This window comes from Papaver somniferum, chromosome 9, assembly GCF_003573695.1.
Source record: "Papaver somniferum cultivar HN1 chromosome 9, ASM357369v1, whole genome shotgun sequence".
Taxonomy (NCBI): Eukaryota; Viridiplantae; Streptophyta; class Magnoliopsida; order Ranunculales; family Papaveraceae; genus Papaver; species Papaver somniferum.
The window spans coordinates 187,911,788-187,928,677 of NC_039366.1; the positions used below are offsets into that span (position 1 = coordinate 187,911,788).

Genomic DNA, 16,890 nt, shown 5'->3' on the forward strand with positions numbered 1-16,890 from the left:
CATTTTACATAACTTCCAATCAATAAGTTCATGAACAAAATTTTTGTTTTGTTTCTGTGACTATTATTCTTTGCCTTCTAATTTGCTTTGCTTTGATTATCCTTGCTTGGAGCTCTTCTTTGTCTTTTCTTAGTTGCACGTTTTTTTTTCTTTAAAAGAAAGGTTTGAGTTGGTTAATCCAAAACTTGAAAACTTCTTTGTTTTTTATCTATTTCTTTACAAAGATCGCATATCTTCTTAACAACAGCTTCAAGCACTACTCCACAAAAATCAAACTGGTTGTTGTTTGAGAAAATTTTAGAGATTGAGAAATAAAAAAAAATTGAACAAAATTTTTGATATAAATTTTTAATTTGAAAGTTACCTATTCATAGGCGACGCAGAACTAGCCGTTGGCGCTAGACTTTCCATCAAACGATACTAATTTTATATCCAGCAATAAAGTTTCCATCACTGGCGTCTTAGATGATATCTCTCGGGAAAAAAATTCATCCCTCTACTTTTTCCTCATAATGCGGCTGATTTATCATGCCACATGATATGACAAATGAGTTCTACTCCCTTCGTTTTTGAAAAATATATTATTTTCACTTTCTCATTTTAGTATAAAATAGGCCAATTGGAAAAGTAAAGATAACACTTTTCCAACAAAGGAGATAGTATCTAGTGCATACTGCATAAGAGACAAGGAGTAAGCCTAAAAGGTGTATTAGACCATGTCCGATCTCAGCTTTGCGTGGTGCATTGAAGCCAAAATCATAAACTGTACCTAGTTTCGAGATAGGTAGGAGTCGAAGCTGCCAGTATCTTCGGCATCTTTTTCTTTGTGGTGGTTATATTCGTCAAGTGACAACAAGGTCACGTGCATAAACATGATTAGCAAATGACACGTAGCACGAGGGGGAAAGACAAGATTGACATCGGCAGCTGTCTTTAGTCATAGGACTATGAGCACGTGACATGTAGGTCCCTTTCCTCTATCTCTCGAATGTCTGTCTTGGTCCCTTGGATATGATGATCTGATCGGTAATAGAATCCTCAGCCCCACACGCTTGCATTGCAGGTCTGGGACATGATGTCATTTCAGATGGATGGTAATGAAGATTCAGACACCCCCATGGGCATGGTTGGTTCTTGAAAGATTTTCTGATGAAATATCTGCCAAATCTCAAAGATTCATAACTTTGTTGAATTATTGTTATGGGGTGGTGTACGTTGCCAATAAATTCGGCAGGTAGTAGGGATAGAAAATTTCCATGGTAAATCTTCTTACATTCTCCCATTCATGGAATGATATCAAGTAAGTCTATCAGTTAGCTTGTGACATTCGAGATGTCGCTACTTGTTAATAAAGTTGACAAATGTTTTGTGAAGAATCATTGTTCATTTTTTTTTTCATAGAAGATTTGAAAAAAAAAATCATTTTAAGCTAAGTTGAATTTGCATATATTTCTGAAAGAATCCTATTACTGGGCTGAGAAAAAAATAGTTTGGGCCGAACAGGATTCTAATATCTAATAAGTGGATAGGGGGACTGAATTTGTGTAAAAGTTCAAAAATGCCTGACTTATTACCTCATTATCCTTCCCACAAAAATAAAAGAAAGAAACAAACACATCCAGTTTCTTCTTCTCTCCTCATTTTCATTTCTTCTAAAGTTCTCATTATTTTCTTTCATCCTCTTCTTCTCGGTCTTGTTTCTACGACGATTAATCGCCGATTCTCAAAAAATTTCATAATCAATTAAATTCTTCGTAAATCATGGTGAGAACAATGACAAAAGAGAACAAGACAAAACGAGAAAAACTCATTGATGGAGTAGGAACGAATTCACTATCATCCTCTTCAAACAAAGACGAACCTAAAAGTCCACGATCAGTGAACGAAGGTGTTGAAGAGAACATTAATGTTAATATGACTGTTATAAGATATGAATTGAAAAACCCACTCTTTATTTATGCTTTTGTATTATTATTTTTCGTTTGATTCGAAAATTTAGGTATGAAAAACGGGTTCTGAAATTGTTTACGGCTGGAAGTTCTTATATTCCCTGCGTAAATGTTAGATATCGGCTGGGAAACTAATAACTCCCGGCCGTAATTTGTTACAAACAGTTTGGAAATTGTGATTTCCTAGCTGTAAGAAATTTTATACGTCTAGGGTTTCCCAACCATTTTAGTCATGTGTTTGAAAAAAGATTCATGGGTCAGGTTTACGTTTAGGTATTCCTAACCATGATAGTAAATAACTAAGTTGTTACACTTTAGTCATAGCTGTAAGAGTTTTTACGGCTGGATCTGAAAAAGCGGGGGTCTAACAACCTCACTCAATATTTTTTTAGGAAATTTATATGGACAAACTCCAATATAAATCCAAGAGAATCAACTAGACAGTCAGACTAAATCAATGGAAATATATCCAAGAGTTGTATCTCTGTTTCACAATTTAATCAGCAAATCAAACAGATAGAAATCCGCGAGCCTGATTATTATGTGAAACAACTTGAACGGCACCAAAGACCAATGTTCAAGTGTCAATCAATTTATATCAACAACCAAAAGTTGGATTATCTAATTGATTGAACTACACACATCCTGTGATATTTCAATTATATAACCAAATATAATGCGGAAAATAAATAACACAGACACCAGAAGTTTTGTTAACGAGGATGCCGCAAATGCAGAAAAACGTCGGGACCTAGTCCATATTTGAACACCACACTGTATTAAGCCGTTACAAACACTAGCCTACTCCAAGTTAACTTCAGACTGGAATGTAGTTGAGCCCTAACCAATCTCACACCGATCAAGGTACAGTCGCGTTTCTTACGCCTCTGAATCCCAGAAGGACTTTACGCACTTGATTCCCTTAGCTGGTCTCACCCACAACTAAGAGTTGCTACGACCCAAAGTTGAAGACTTGATAAACCAATCTGTCTCACACAGAAAAGTCTATAGGAATAGATAAATCCGTCTCCCACAGAAATACCTACGAGTTTTGTTCCGTCTTTTGATAAATCAAGGTGAACATGAACCAATTCATACTTATATTCCCGAAGAACAGCTTAGTAATATCAATCACCTCACAATAGTCTTAATCGTATGGTAGCAAAATAATATATTGTTGAATCACAAACGATGAGACGAAGATGTTTGTGACTACTTTTTATCTTGCCTATCAGAGATTAATCTCGAGCAAATCTTAGAGAATATAGTACTCAACACGATGGAAAACAGCAAGATCAGAACACCCAATCACAGAGAAAATAGTTGGGTCTGACTTAATCCCAATGAAGTCTTTAAGTCGTTAACCTATAATGGTTTTAGAAAAACCTAGGTTAAAGGAGAAATGACTCTAGTCGCAACTAATATCACACAAGAGGTGTGGGGATTATGTTTCCCAGTTTCTAGAGTTCTCCCTTATATAGTCTTCAAATCAGGGTTTGCGATCAATGTTAACTTGGTAACAAAGCATTCAATATTCACCGTTAGATGAAAACCTGATTAAACTCAAGCTAATATCTTTCAACCGTTAGATCGAACTTAGCTTGTTACACACAAATGAAAAGTGACTTCATTTAGATATGAGTAACCGTACCTAAATGTATACACCTTGTTGGCTTAACAATAGTTAACCGAAATTAGCCATGTGAACACTTTCATATCAACCTTGTTCATCTTAACACAACTAGTTCAAATGACTCAAATGAAACTAGTTATAGAGTTCTTCAATTGTTGATATTCTCATAGAAGTATACAAGACACAATTGAAGCAAAATCGATTTTGATTCACTCGAATCAATTTATGAACATTATAGCCACGGTTTGCGAAAGATTGCATTACTTATTATATAAATGTATTAGTTTATGAACAAACCGAATTTAGAATATAACCTACTCAAGTATACAAACGGGTACGCATACCTAAGTGGCCGAACTAACTTTGGGTTCGTCAGTATGCGAACGGGTACGCATACCTTCCAAACTCAGTTGAATTTTCGGACATGAACTTACGCCAGTACGCATACGGGTATGCATACTAAGTTCCCGAACTTTCATTAAACCAACCAGTACGCATACGGGTATGCATACTATGGTTGCCGGACTTGGAATAACTTGAAACAGTTAGCATACAAGTACGCATACTGTGCTATATCCAATCATGGTTAATTGTTCTAAACTCTCATTTCAATAATTGAAACATTCTTGGAAGACAACAATAGATGTCTCACACAAACTATTATCTTCGAAGCAATTTTAAAGTGATCGATAGATCAATTTGAAACATTCCGAGTCTATATCAAATGACTGTCTCACACAAATCATGTAAGATGTTACCATGCGATTTTCACATGATCATCTTTTGGCTTTTGTGAAGATATAAGATGAACTTGGTTAAAGCGAAAGCTTACCAACACATATTTTGAGAAATATGTAAGCGAGTTAAACTCAGCTCGAAATATCAAATGTGTATAATCGAAGTATGTATAGCTATACGACTTTTTTCTCAAATAGGAGATAAAGTAGATAGACTTTTGAGTGATAGATGAGTTCAAGTCTCCACATACCTTTTGTTGACGAAGTTCCACAAGCTCCCCTTAGTAGTTTTTTGTCTTTAATCGATGAACACCGTGAAGTCTAAAGATCAACTACACTTTCTATCCTAATCCGAGACTTAACTATAAGTAGACTAGAAATCAAGACTTATAGTTTTGGCAACAAAACTTGACAAACAAGCTTGAGATAGCAACGCTTATGAGTTCGACCGAGCAATGCTCTAACAGGATCGTGTTAAAATTCCCAGTCGTAGGTCTCTTTTACAGCTTGCAATTCTAAAGTATTTCAGTCGAATATGTTGTTACGGCTTGGTCGAGTTACAATTTTCCAACTGTAATTTTAAATTTTTTTCTGTTGTTTGTGAATATTTGAATAATATTTTGTATTGAATTTTTTTAAATGCATCTATTGGATAGAGCAAATGAAAAGAAGAAGAAGAGAACACAAGAAGTAACAACTTCTAATGCCCTGATTCCGGCTCCTTGTTGCGAAAAATCATTAGGTGCAGATAAAAGGGACCCGGGTGGAACTGTCATTGGTCGCGCAACTGAATAAGAAACGGCTGAACCTGCAATGGTGGTTACTCAACAACCAAATATAGAGATTGAAAAATAAGAAATTTCCGAAACAAGTGTTGATGCTATTGATAAGGGAAAGCCGTAGTGGGGGAGAAGAAGGAGTATCCACAAAGGCTACAACAAGAAAAGTTGCCTCCAAATAAGAATGAAAGACCTTGGGGTGAGCCAAGAGACCGATCCGTATTGTTCGGTTACGGAATTTCATGGTTTGCAAGATTTTGTACCGCAAAGGTAATAAGTCTGATTCTAAGATTGTATATATGTTATTTTCTTAATTTAGTTATGGATTGTTTTATTGTAACAACAACATGTGTATGATTTATGTAGGATCCCGATAAAGTGGGTGCCGAAACTGAAGAACCAACAAGGGAAGCTTTTGTCGTTAGATAGAAAGCGCGAAGATATGGTTTCCTTGGTGAAATCCCGCGGTTATAACCTGGAATTGATCAGTCTTTACAGAGGACTTATGATTTTGTTGTTGTTTGTGGATTTAGGGAAGAATATGTACGAAACTATGACTTTAAACTCTCATTCTGCAAAATGAATATCACTCTGGATAATTCTTACCAAATAACATGTCTTGCCTTGGATGGAAAATCTATATTTGACGGTTTCGAAAACCAAATTCCTTTTGAAGATCTTTATGCCTTGGCAATATATTATGTTGAGTAGGGCAATTTTTAAGCATAAGAAGAGTTTGAGATTGGTACCGGAGCCAACCCACTAAAAGATACAGACCTAACAGATGATAGAAACGTTTCTCAAATTGGAAGGAAGATTAACTTGATCCATTTGACGGAAAATTTTGGGGATTCGACTGCCAAGGCTAGAAATGGAAAAGTGGTGATGGACGAAGCAAGAGCTAGACATACATCTATAACTTACTTGTTGGACGCTCTTGGGACCATCTTTTTCTCGATTTCTCGGGAAATAAAGTCAATCCTTGTTATTTACAGCTGTCGAACATTCTCAGTCTTGATCCGGAGACAAACGAGGTACCCAAGTACTTGTGGGGCACCACCATCTTTTCTTACTTGATGGACTGTTTGGAAAAGCTTAAAGGTGGGACCAAACACAAATTTTCAAGAATATTGGTCTTCTCCAGGTATTATATTGTTTCCATATTCAAGATATTGTTGTGGTTGTGTGTGTAATATCTTATTCATATTTTTTCCCATAGTCATGGGCTTACGACCATTTTAAAAACCTGAGGCCTTCTCAGGATAACAAGTGGTCTCTAGAGAAACTTACTGGAGTAAAATATTCCTTTAAAGGGACCCAATATAAAGATAAGAGACCGAATGGTCGACATGAGGAAAATGTTGGACGCTTTGAAAATCAATGATGTGGTTTTTGATCCATATTTGAGACTTGATGAAGATGGAGAAAATGAAGTTCGTGATAGAGAATTTTGTGATGTGGCGACCTACTTTGGACCTTTGTTTAATCCAACCGGGTTCTTTACTTTATATCCTCATAGAACGTTCGGTCAACTTGGTATTGTCCCAAAAAGAGTACATGAAAACTTCTATTTTAAACTGCGTAAAATCAACCCCTTTTTCACTGAGAAGGATGTCAAATTGACCTATGAACCATCACAGACAATCAATCATTGGAAAGCTCGCTCAGAAGAAGTAACCCAAATGAGTATGGTGGGGCTTGAGTCTTTTCATGGAACTTCCTATGCGGATGCGAGTTGCATGGAATGGTTTCAAGAGCGGTCTCATCATTATATGGGAAATATGGACCCTAAGTTAAGCGAGGAAACACCAAACATAGGAAGAGAGTTCAAGTTCGAAGAAGGATGAATGTTGTTGGAAGGAAAGATATGAAATGATGGTACGTACACTATTAATTATATGTTTCTATATGTTTTTAAAAAATTATATACGAACAATTAAAGTTTGGGTATTTGATATAAAAAAGGGTTCAACGAGTTAACTGGTTGGTCAAGGACATGATCTATAACATTGATGCGAGTGAAATGTTCATGGTGGCTAAACAAAGAGTACTCCAAACTCGAGTTAAGGGTTTACCATACCCTAACAAAGGAGGTTTATATGTTTATGAAGGAGACCGACCAAGGGTACCAAGAGGGGTAGGTCTCCTTGATTTAGCGAGGACTCACATGAGTCAAATACTCCCTCTGATGAGTATGTTGAATCAAATTTCATCGCGTAAAGGAAAAGAAAAGGGGTAAGTGGTCGTGGTGGAAGTAAAAAAGGTCAAACTCAAAGTGGACGTGGTCGAGAAGGACATGGTACAGATGGTAAAGCTCAGACTGGTCGTGGTAAAGGTGGTAAATCTCAAACTGTCGTGGTCGAGGTGGTAAAGTTCAAATTTTTGAACAAGTGACAGAAGATGTCGGGAAGAGGATGAGGATGACGCATCAGGATCGGGTGAGTCACCGGGATCTGATGAGGATTCTAATGAATGTATCATGGAGATGTGGTGACACAAATTTTATGGAAAAAAATTAATTTTGCAGGAACTTTGCAATCAGTAACTATAGAAACACTTGACAATATATTTTTACTTAACCATTTAGCTAGCTGCCTTTAAGAGGGATTTTGTTTCTACATGAACCGCTGATGAAGCTCAATCTGAACCTGCTGAAAGGTGAAGAAATTCCTCTTGATCTACTAAATAGAGAATAAATGCATAATCTATAGATAATTCTTCTTCCTTGAAAAGAGGCATATACGAAGATTATCTGGTCGGAATTTTGCGCTTCCCAGTCCAGATTATTTAATTTTTTTGATTTGGTTGCTTGTGTCAGGGGGCCTAAATATGATTACTTAGAAATTTTGCAATTACAAAATTTACACAATCCCTAAAAAATTACTTAGTGACCAATAATTGCCTAAGGGGCCTTAAAATGTATTACTCGTTGTTGGCTGTTAAGATCCGTAAAAAGAAAAGTTGGTCATATGGTTAATTTTTCTGATAAAGAATAGATGTAGACATAAAATAACAAAAACAGTCTGTTATTATTTAAAATCGACACGACCAACATCAGTTCATCGAGAAGGTACTAAATTTTATATGAGATAAAAGAATTTCCAATTGATCGTGTATGAATTTCGCTACCCTTTTCCGGGGTGTTGCGGTGGGATTAAAAGTTAAACCATTTCCCAAAACTGATTTCTTAAACTTGACTTTAGAACACTTATGAAAACAACTTCTTGAACTAGACTCAGACCGCTGCATTAGGCTGGGTCTAACCGTGCTCCAGGATTCAAGCTATATCTTGGATCCACGTCACCAAAATACAACGCCTGGGCACAATGGGAATCCAGATTCCGTGTTGATACGCGTTTTCAACCTGCGCAGAACTCAGTTTGTAACAACGTTTCCTAGAAATACTCAAAAACGTTGTTCAAACTGCGTATTGACCGGTCAACACGTAGATTCAAACTACGTGTCCAGTAAAACCCTAAATCACACAGAAGCCGCGCAACTTCTTTTCTTTTCTTTTTTTTGGTCTCTTCTTCTTCAAACCTCCATGAAACTCACTTCACATGGATTGATTCATTACGATTCTATGTTACAAGGGTTCGTTCTAGAGGACGTGGGGAAACTATTGGTAGTATTTTTGTGCTATTTCATCAACAAATCCACATTAGGTAAGTAATTTTTTTTTGGTTTATTTGTTTGATTTTTTGTTTTTGATTTTAGTTATAATGGAGTGATTCGAAGCTATTGAATGAATCATATTGATTAGGTTGACTGAGCAGTAGGATAATTTTTGATTTGATTTCAAAAAATTAAAATGTGAACTTAGGATTTATGGATTTTGGGGTTAATGTAGGTGAAGCATAATTCATGATTGATTCATACATTGATTGATTGATTTAATTGTGTTTTTGCTTGGTAGATAGTATTTGAAATTTGATAAGCATGTCAAAAAAATTTCTTTGAGCATTGGGCATGGAGTTTGAGGATTAACTCATGCAGTGTTTTTAGTTGGTGTTGTTATGATTATATGGGTGAAATTGATATTGTTAATCTGATTTTGTCGGAGGTTTTCATTAGAGAGTTTTGCAATGAGTTTAAGGATTAAAGCATGTATTGAATTGAGTTGATGTTTAGAAGATTAAATGGGTGGAATTAATGTTGTTAATATCATTTTGATGGAGGTTTAAAGTGAGCATTGTGCATACCTCAATGTGATGTGAATTTGATTGTGGGGATTCAAATGTTGATTGTGCATATATTAATATATGTGATCAAATCGTTTGTTATTCACATGTTGATTGTGCTTCCCTTACTCTTTGGTTTTTTAGATAATGGAGCATGTCGATTGGTCTAGGTATGAGAAGTTATCCCAACTATCTCAAGATGTCGGACGGATACAACATAAATGTGAGAAGTTAGATGATAAGAGAGACATGACTTTTTGGAGTAGTTGGAAAAACGTAAATAGATTTTACAAGATAGTGTTTCATAACAACCCCGGTGCAATTTAATTCTTCAGATGTGTGGTTTCGATTCCGTATTTGAATTTAACTTTAAGTATGCGGATAAGGGATTAACTGAAGCTTTATGTGATGGGTGGTGGAAAAATACTAAAACTTTTCACTTCAAAGAGTTTGAGATAGGTTTGACCCCTCTATATTTTTTCCGGTTGACTGGTATTCCAATCGGAGGAGGTAAGCCAATCCCAGAATTACCTAAGGAAACAATGACTCCGCAAGAACTTGAATCCATGAATGCTAGGTATTTCCGGGGTGTGTTAGATGTTATGTTACAAAGAAAAAATCAGAATCTGAAACCTGGAGATTATGATTCCAAGGCATGTACGATGCGAATTTCTCACTTGCCTAATTACATTTTAAGTAGGGACGGGCAGCCTAATACTGAAATTGCAGATGAATTGACCAGAATCTTCTTGCTTTGGTGTATTGGTTCTTTTTTGTTGGTAGACTTGAGTGTTAGAGTAGATAAACAGTGGTGTGTAGTGTTGGATAATTTGGATGTTGTTGGGTCTTATGATTAGGGTACTCAGCTTTGGGTATTTGTACAAACATCTGGATGACTGGAGTTCGTGCAAATAGAAGGATATGGTTGGCATGTCAATGATCTTAGAATTCTGGTATTATTTTTATTTCCGTAATTGTCAACCGGTCTTGAAGGAAAACCTAAAGGATGATGAACTTGATCAACACCCTGCTATTTTTCTATTTGATAGTTCGAACCTTAGGAATAAGGGACAAGTAGATCTTCACAAACACTCTGTGTCCGATGCACGCGCTCAGATAGATATGAGGATGAGAGATGCAATTATTTGGGACCCTTGGTTCCGGGATAGTGTACACCAACTCACTGATGCATTCCAAACAACACATGAGATGTCTAATAGGAGATATCTTTTCAAGGATGTTAAGGATGGAGCAAGAGCATCTGCTTATCTGGCCGAGAGGTGTATGAGGCAGGTGTTAGGTGCGATAGTTATCCCATGCAACCCCCTAGATTGGAGGACGTATCTGATAGGACAATGCTTATATTACTGACCACTACCTTCCTGTATCGTAAGAAGTGTATTCCCATTTTTGGAGGACTCATAGCGTGGGAGCTCTTAGGACTAAAACAACTCGCATAGACACACGTGATGATATCGGAGTTGGTCACGCCTGTATACCCCGTAGTCTGATGCCTCAATACCCACCTCCTACAATGTCATCCCAGACATACACATACGACGAAGCAGGGCAGTCCATGATGCAACTCCCGAACCTACAATGGGACATGCCTTTCTACAAAGATTCGTCTGAATATCTAGTTGCACTCCCCCCAGTAAGCACCCAACCCGTACAATTTTAATGATATCAACGTCTCGGAGGTTAGTCCTTTTATATCTCTTTTTCATTTTAATTTGGAGTATTTTTATTGTTAAATAAAAATGTTGAACCAATTTTTTTTACTTTTTTTAGGAAGACTTACGCAAGTTTGCGGGGGAGGCTTACTGGCTTATCCAAACCACCAGACAGGGAATATACGATGAGTCTCGTCGTCGAGCACTGTATGAAATCTCCACAATCCATCGTAGTTCCGAAACATCTGACGACCTCTTCAATTCAAGTCAGGAGAATATACATTGGTGGGCACTTACAACGCAGGTGTATCTATGCTGGAAACCCAACACCGTCGCAAGCGTCCGTCTGCAGACCCATCCGCATCGAATGCTTATTACGTCCCTTATCTTATTGAAAGTAACGTCCCTGTAGAGCCCAACCCGTCAATGGCGCATGCCTCGCCGAACCTTAGTGATTTACCAAACTCTGGTGATTTTATAAGGCTGGGCTTGGGTGGTAGTTGGCAGAATAGTGTTCATGGTAGTGGTCAGAGAGGTGATGATGGTGCTGATACGGATTTTGTGCCAGAAAGTCAGTTATTTCCCTCACTCTAGTAAAACTTGTTAAAATGGTGTTGATTAGAGAGGGTGTAGTAGATGTTTGTTATTTTGTTCTTGTATGATATGTTTAGTTTTTCCTAATATATGTTGGACTTCGTATTATCCATATTTTATGTTCTTCATATTTCATGTTTATGGGTGTTTTATAGTTTTTTCCACCATGATTCGTGTTTCATGTTTATGTGCGTTTTATATTTTTTTATGATGACATTTACGAAACAATATATCGTTATACTGATAAAATTTTATTTTAGCCGAAAAATGGAGTCGGTTGTCGTTAGATATATGCGACGACGGAGAGATGCGACATACCCTAAACGGTACCACGATGATAGCCATGGAGATTACGCCATCATGTATCAGCAAATTTTGCAAGAGGCGCATGATTTGCACCAACCCGAACCGGTCCAGGTTTTGAGCAGAAGAACCATTAATAGATGTCATGTGGATGCAAATGCCAAGATGATGCAGGACTACTTCAACCCCGGTTGCAGATACAGACCTGAGCGTTTTAAGAGACGTCACGGTTTGCCACGAGATCTTTTTCTTAAAATATTGCCTCAAATTTGCGCTCGAGATCCTGATTTTTTACAGCGAAGAGATGCATGTAACATCCCGGGTCACTCTCCTCATATGAAAATGATCGCCGTAATGAAACACCTGGCAAAGGGGGTAGCTGCAGATAGCTTAGACGATTACACTCAGATGGCTGCGGCAACAATATACATATATGTTAAGAAGTTTATGGATGCACTACTTTGGGAATTTAACGACCGCTACATGAGGAAACCAACAACCGAAGATACTAGGAGGCTATTGGCTCATAACGAAGCTCGTGGTTTTCCTGGAATGCTAGGAAGCCTCGATTGCACCCATTGGGAGTGGAGGTTATGTCCTACAGAAGAAGCCGACCGACACGTGGGACACATTAAGAAACCAAATCTTGTTCCACAGGCAGTGGAATCGTACGATAGATGGTTCTGGCACTGTTATTTTGGCGAGGCCGGGTCTAACAACGACTTGAATGTGTTGGCGCAGTCGGGATTATTTGATATAGACAATGACGCGTTTGCCCCGACTTGCAATTTTCGCATCATGGGTCACAAGTACAAACATGGATAATATTTGGTGGACGGCATCTACAACTAAATGCCGTGGGTGGTCCATAGCTATAAGAGACGAGAGACTATGCCGGAAATCCATAAGAAATTTAATGAATACCAGCACACAAAGAGGAAGGACGTGGAGCGTGCTTTTGGTGGTCTAAAGTCCAAATGGGATATAATTAGGAATCCTTGTCGTCACTGGTCTCATCATGACGTACAGGCAATTATGAGAGCGTGTTTAATAATGCATAACATGTGTGTGGAACATGAGTACAGTGATACGGAATGGGCGACTTACGATGGACGAGAAGAAACACCTCCAGTACAAGGTAACGTGAGAGAAGCGCGCGCGTATTATCTAAGCCATTCCCGCTGGAGATTCTTGCAAGAAGATATAACTGAGCACATTTGCCAGCGTCACATCCTAGGATTGCGAGACGGTGAAGTGGGTCCCGCGGAGGTGCGGGATGTCCTCAGCACTTCCGATGCAGGTACTACCGATGTGGATGAAAACGCAGATGTTTACCCAAATAATGATGATAACTTTTATGAGAATGGAGAGTAGGATGCACTTGTTTTACTATGCTAAGAAAATTTCCGCACTTGTTTCCTTTTGTAAGACTTTTTCTGCACTTGTTTCTTAAGACTTGTTGTGTATTTTTAATTTTAATTATTTACTAAGACATTTTAAGATTTTAATTTTAGAATGAAATTTCGCTTTCAAATTTCACCTAGTAATATTCATTTTGGATTACATTAGTATTTTTATTATAAACGTTGTTTAGACGTTAACATGTCTATGGTTTTACTACAAACATCCCTTCATCATTCACCTAATCCTACTGTGATGATAGAGCCTATGTATAGCTAGTAATCAATATACACGTTAACAGCAAACGACCTGAATTTTTTGGAAAGAGCATTTTCACTATTTACAAATGACTCATTTCAATCTCACAAGTTATATAAACTTGTTATAAACGTCTATTGATGTTCATAAGCGTCCCTATTGCATCAGACTAACACTACAAAAACGTCTATAAGGTTACCTTTCAATATCACTCCCACAAAGTATCTTACATTTGAAACACAATCCTCTGCAATGAGTTATAATCGCAAGTGAAAACAAATTGTTTTCGAAGTTTAATATCTTGCAGATAAAACAGACCACTAATGTAAAGTGTAAGACAAACTATTACATAATTTGAATTACTTACGCAATGCGCTTCAGTGGTGAAAAATATTTAGGAGTTGTGGGAGCATGGATTGCGGTAACAAATCAAGGCCCACCGGGGGGGGTTGAAGATGATCCCAAAGTTTTTTGGAACCGTGTTTTTCAAAACTTTGAAGATCTTACCGGAAACGACAACGACAGAACTAAAGCCTCGTTAAAAAAAAGATTTGGTCTGATAACTACGGATGTTGATGCTTTTGTTGCATGTCTGCTTCATGTAAACATAAGTCATCCTACACTATCATACGAAGCTCGGGTTAGTAAAATTTTCCTTCAATAAATACCGAGTGTTATCACTCTTATTATAAATACGATTGCCGAATTACTTTATTTATTTTATTAACTTTTACACAAAATAAGAGCCCGGGTCGATTTTCATGCGGATTCAAATAGGCCTTTCATGTACGATAATCTGTACAAGCTCCTAAAGGACGTTATGCCCTCATACACCGTGGAATGATTATATACTTGTAATGGAATCCTAATAAAATAAATATCGCATTATTTCAACTAAGTTTAAAGTGGTTTCATTCGATTTGAAAAGTTTAAAGAACATTAAGAGGTAGAATATGCAAAGTAACCGCTACACTGGAAATTAAATACCACAACGAAGGGGAAATTAAATACTAAAACGATGTATAATAAAACCAAATTACATAGTGCAACACCATTAAGTAAATACTAAAATTCATGACAATAGTTAAATGCAACCAACTGCTCGACATTAGGTGTAACAGCGTCTTGACCCCTGACGAATCATAATCTCATTTTTGAGATTGACGAAATACTCCCTTTGCATCTCGTCGGTTATTTTCTCCAGATCAATTTTCATTATCTCCATGTCAGTCTCACGCTGGTTGTTCCTTGCTAACAACTCGTTGCTCGCCGCTAAATTTCTAATAGACGGGCCACCGTCGTCTGTTCGAAGAAAATTCATCCTTTCTTGAGTTTCTTGTTGGTCCCATGCAAACCTTTGTACATCCCTTTGTTGGAAATATGCTAATGTCTGGTTGACTCCTTCAGTTACTCTTCTCTCTTCCGCTCTAGCTCGTTTTTCCCTGTCCCTACTAGGGCCACGTCAGGGACCTTGATCCTGAAAAAATGCATTTCTTCGACATTGGTCCGAGGATTCACCGTCGGTGGTTTGTGAATCGTCAAACGTTTCATCATTAGTCTCCGTCCCGCTCATAGGTTGGCTTTGTTGGGAGGTTTGGCTTGAAGTTTGAGGAACTAAGATCGATGGATCATATTCCCTGGGAAAGTGCAGCTTCAAAATTTCGATGGTATTAGTGCTAAGTCGTGTTAAATTATTATATATTACATAATTAATGTTATCAAACTCACCATAGTTTCCGGGTTGCTTCCACTTGGGTTAGCCCTGAAAACTTGTCTAACATGACCAACAAACCTTCTGACCTCTTTTTTCAAAGTGCCTACTCTGGTTTGGAGGGACTTGAGACTTATATCGGTGTCGCCCTGCCATCGTGCGTTGTATTCAACTACAATACGAGACCAGAACTCTCTTGACTCTTGTGTCCCTACCTGTAACCGGGTCACTTGTTATCGCACACCAAGCACCTATTACTGCTACATCTTTATTTCTATTAAATTTTTCCATGACTGATAATGTTGAAGGAGGGGTGAAGAGAGAGATGGAAATATAGAAGTTCTGATGGGAAATACAAATGTATTTGGTGTGCCTGGTTTGGCTGCAACCAAACTATATTTATAGCCTCTGTAAAATTCGAACGTTAGGATTAATTAACGGTCTGTTGATAGCAACCATTGGATCAATTGTTCCGTTGGAGATCCAAAGGTTAATAACTGGGACGGGCTTAGAAACTGCGCGACACGCGATTTCAAACCTTGTGCGGCATTTGACCGTTAGATCGCCAACGGTTGGCAGAATCCGATGATTGGTATCAATACATAGTATTTAAATTATAAAGTGTGACTTCAACAGTTACTTTAACAGATGAAGCAATTTTTACATACTCTATAAATTGAGTATGGCATTGTAGGACTGGAGGCACAAAAAATCAATTTTCTGGGTTGTGGTTTCATAATGACCTGGCCAGAGTTAAAAAAAATTGATAGACGCCAAGATGTATCTCTTATCAGTGTTTTTTGTTCGGTTATGAGTGATCCTCTCATGCCAAGGCATGAGGAGTTGGGGATTTTGTGGGAGAGAATACTTGAGGAACATACTACGGAAATGAGAGGGTATCTGTTAAGATCTACGACGTCGTTGCAGACCAGAGTTACTTTTTTGAAAAAAGAGGTTGAAAAATATGTTTCACATGTTAGGCCATACTGTAGGGGTATGGTAGAGGGAGGATACAACTTGGAAACAACGGTTAGTATTTTACGATTATTATTTTTGTCAATTTAATTAATAAGAACCCACCGGTAATATTTTTTTTTTAATGAAGTACCGAGAAGGTAAGGCTAGATATGAAGAAGACGGAGTTTTTAGGAAGGTATGGAGACATGAAGAGGTTTTTCAGGTTTTGAAGATGCATTTTCCAGAAGAATTTGATCCGGAATTCATGGAACATGAAAATGTTAATCCCCTGGAAATGACGCCGAACCTTAGTGTGGTTGTATGTTTTATTTCAAACGAAGTAATGTTTAGAGTGACTGTATGTTTAATTTGAGTAATATCGCATTAATATGAATTTGCAGTACAACTAAGTAACGATGATACTTAAATAAGTTCATTTTGTTCAGATACTTAAACAACGTAGTACAATTATAATGTCTGTAACAACAGTTCTTGAAATTAAAACGGATTTGGTTTGTATCAACGTTAACTCAAACTTGTCGACGATCCATCACACCAACAATAGATTCCGAAGGGATGACCTGTAGAACATAAATGAAGTTAATAAAAAAAAATTTATTTCAGAAAGATTCATGAAATCACACCTGATAGGAGTATTTTTTGAACATACCTTTTCGATATTGGGTAGCGTTATGTTTATCCAAAAGTTTTTCT

General features: G+C 37.4%; 2 protein-coding genes across 2 annotated transcripts; both read left to right on the forward strand.

The window, feature by feature from the left end:
* The first annotated feature begins 11,813 nt into the window (after positions 1–11,813).
* Positions 11,814–12,674, forward strand: LOC113312989. The gene has a single exon (XM_026561721.1). It carries the CDS (start codon positions 11,814–11,816, stop codon positions 12,672–12,674), a length of 861 nt encoding a protein of 286 aa, XP_026417506.1.
* A 66-nt stretch (positions 12,675–12,740) lies between these two features.
* LOC113312990 lies at positions 12,741–13,223 on the forward strand. The gene has a single exon (XM_026561722.1). It carries the CDS (start codon positions 12,741–12,743, stop codon positions 13,221–13,223), a length of 483 nt encoding a protein of 160 aa, XP_026417507.1.
* The last annotated feature ends 3,667 nt before the right edge of the window (positions 13,224–16,890 follow it).

Bases quoted from the DNA above. Each gene is read 5' to 3' on its own strand.
- LOC113312989 (XM_026561721.1), top strand. From the start codon at position 11,814: ATGGAGTCGGTTGTCGTTAGATATATGCGACGACGGAGAGATGCGACA.
- LOC113312990 (XM_026561722.1), top strand. From the start codon at position 12,741: ATGCCGGAAATCCATAAGAAATTTAATGAATACCAGCACACAAAGAGG.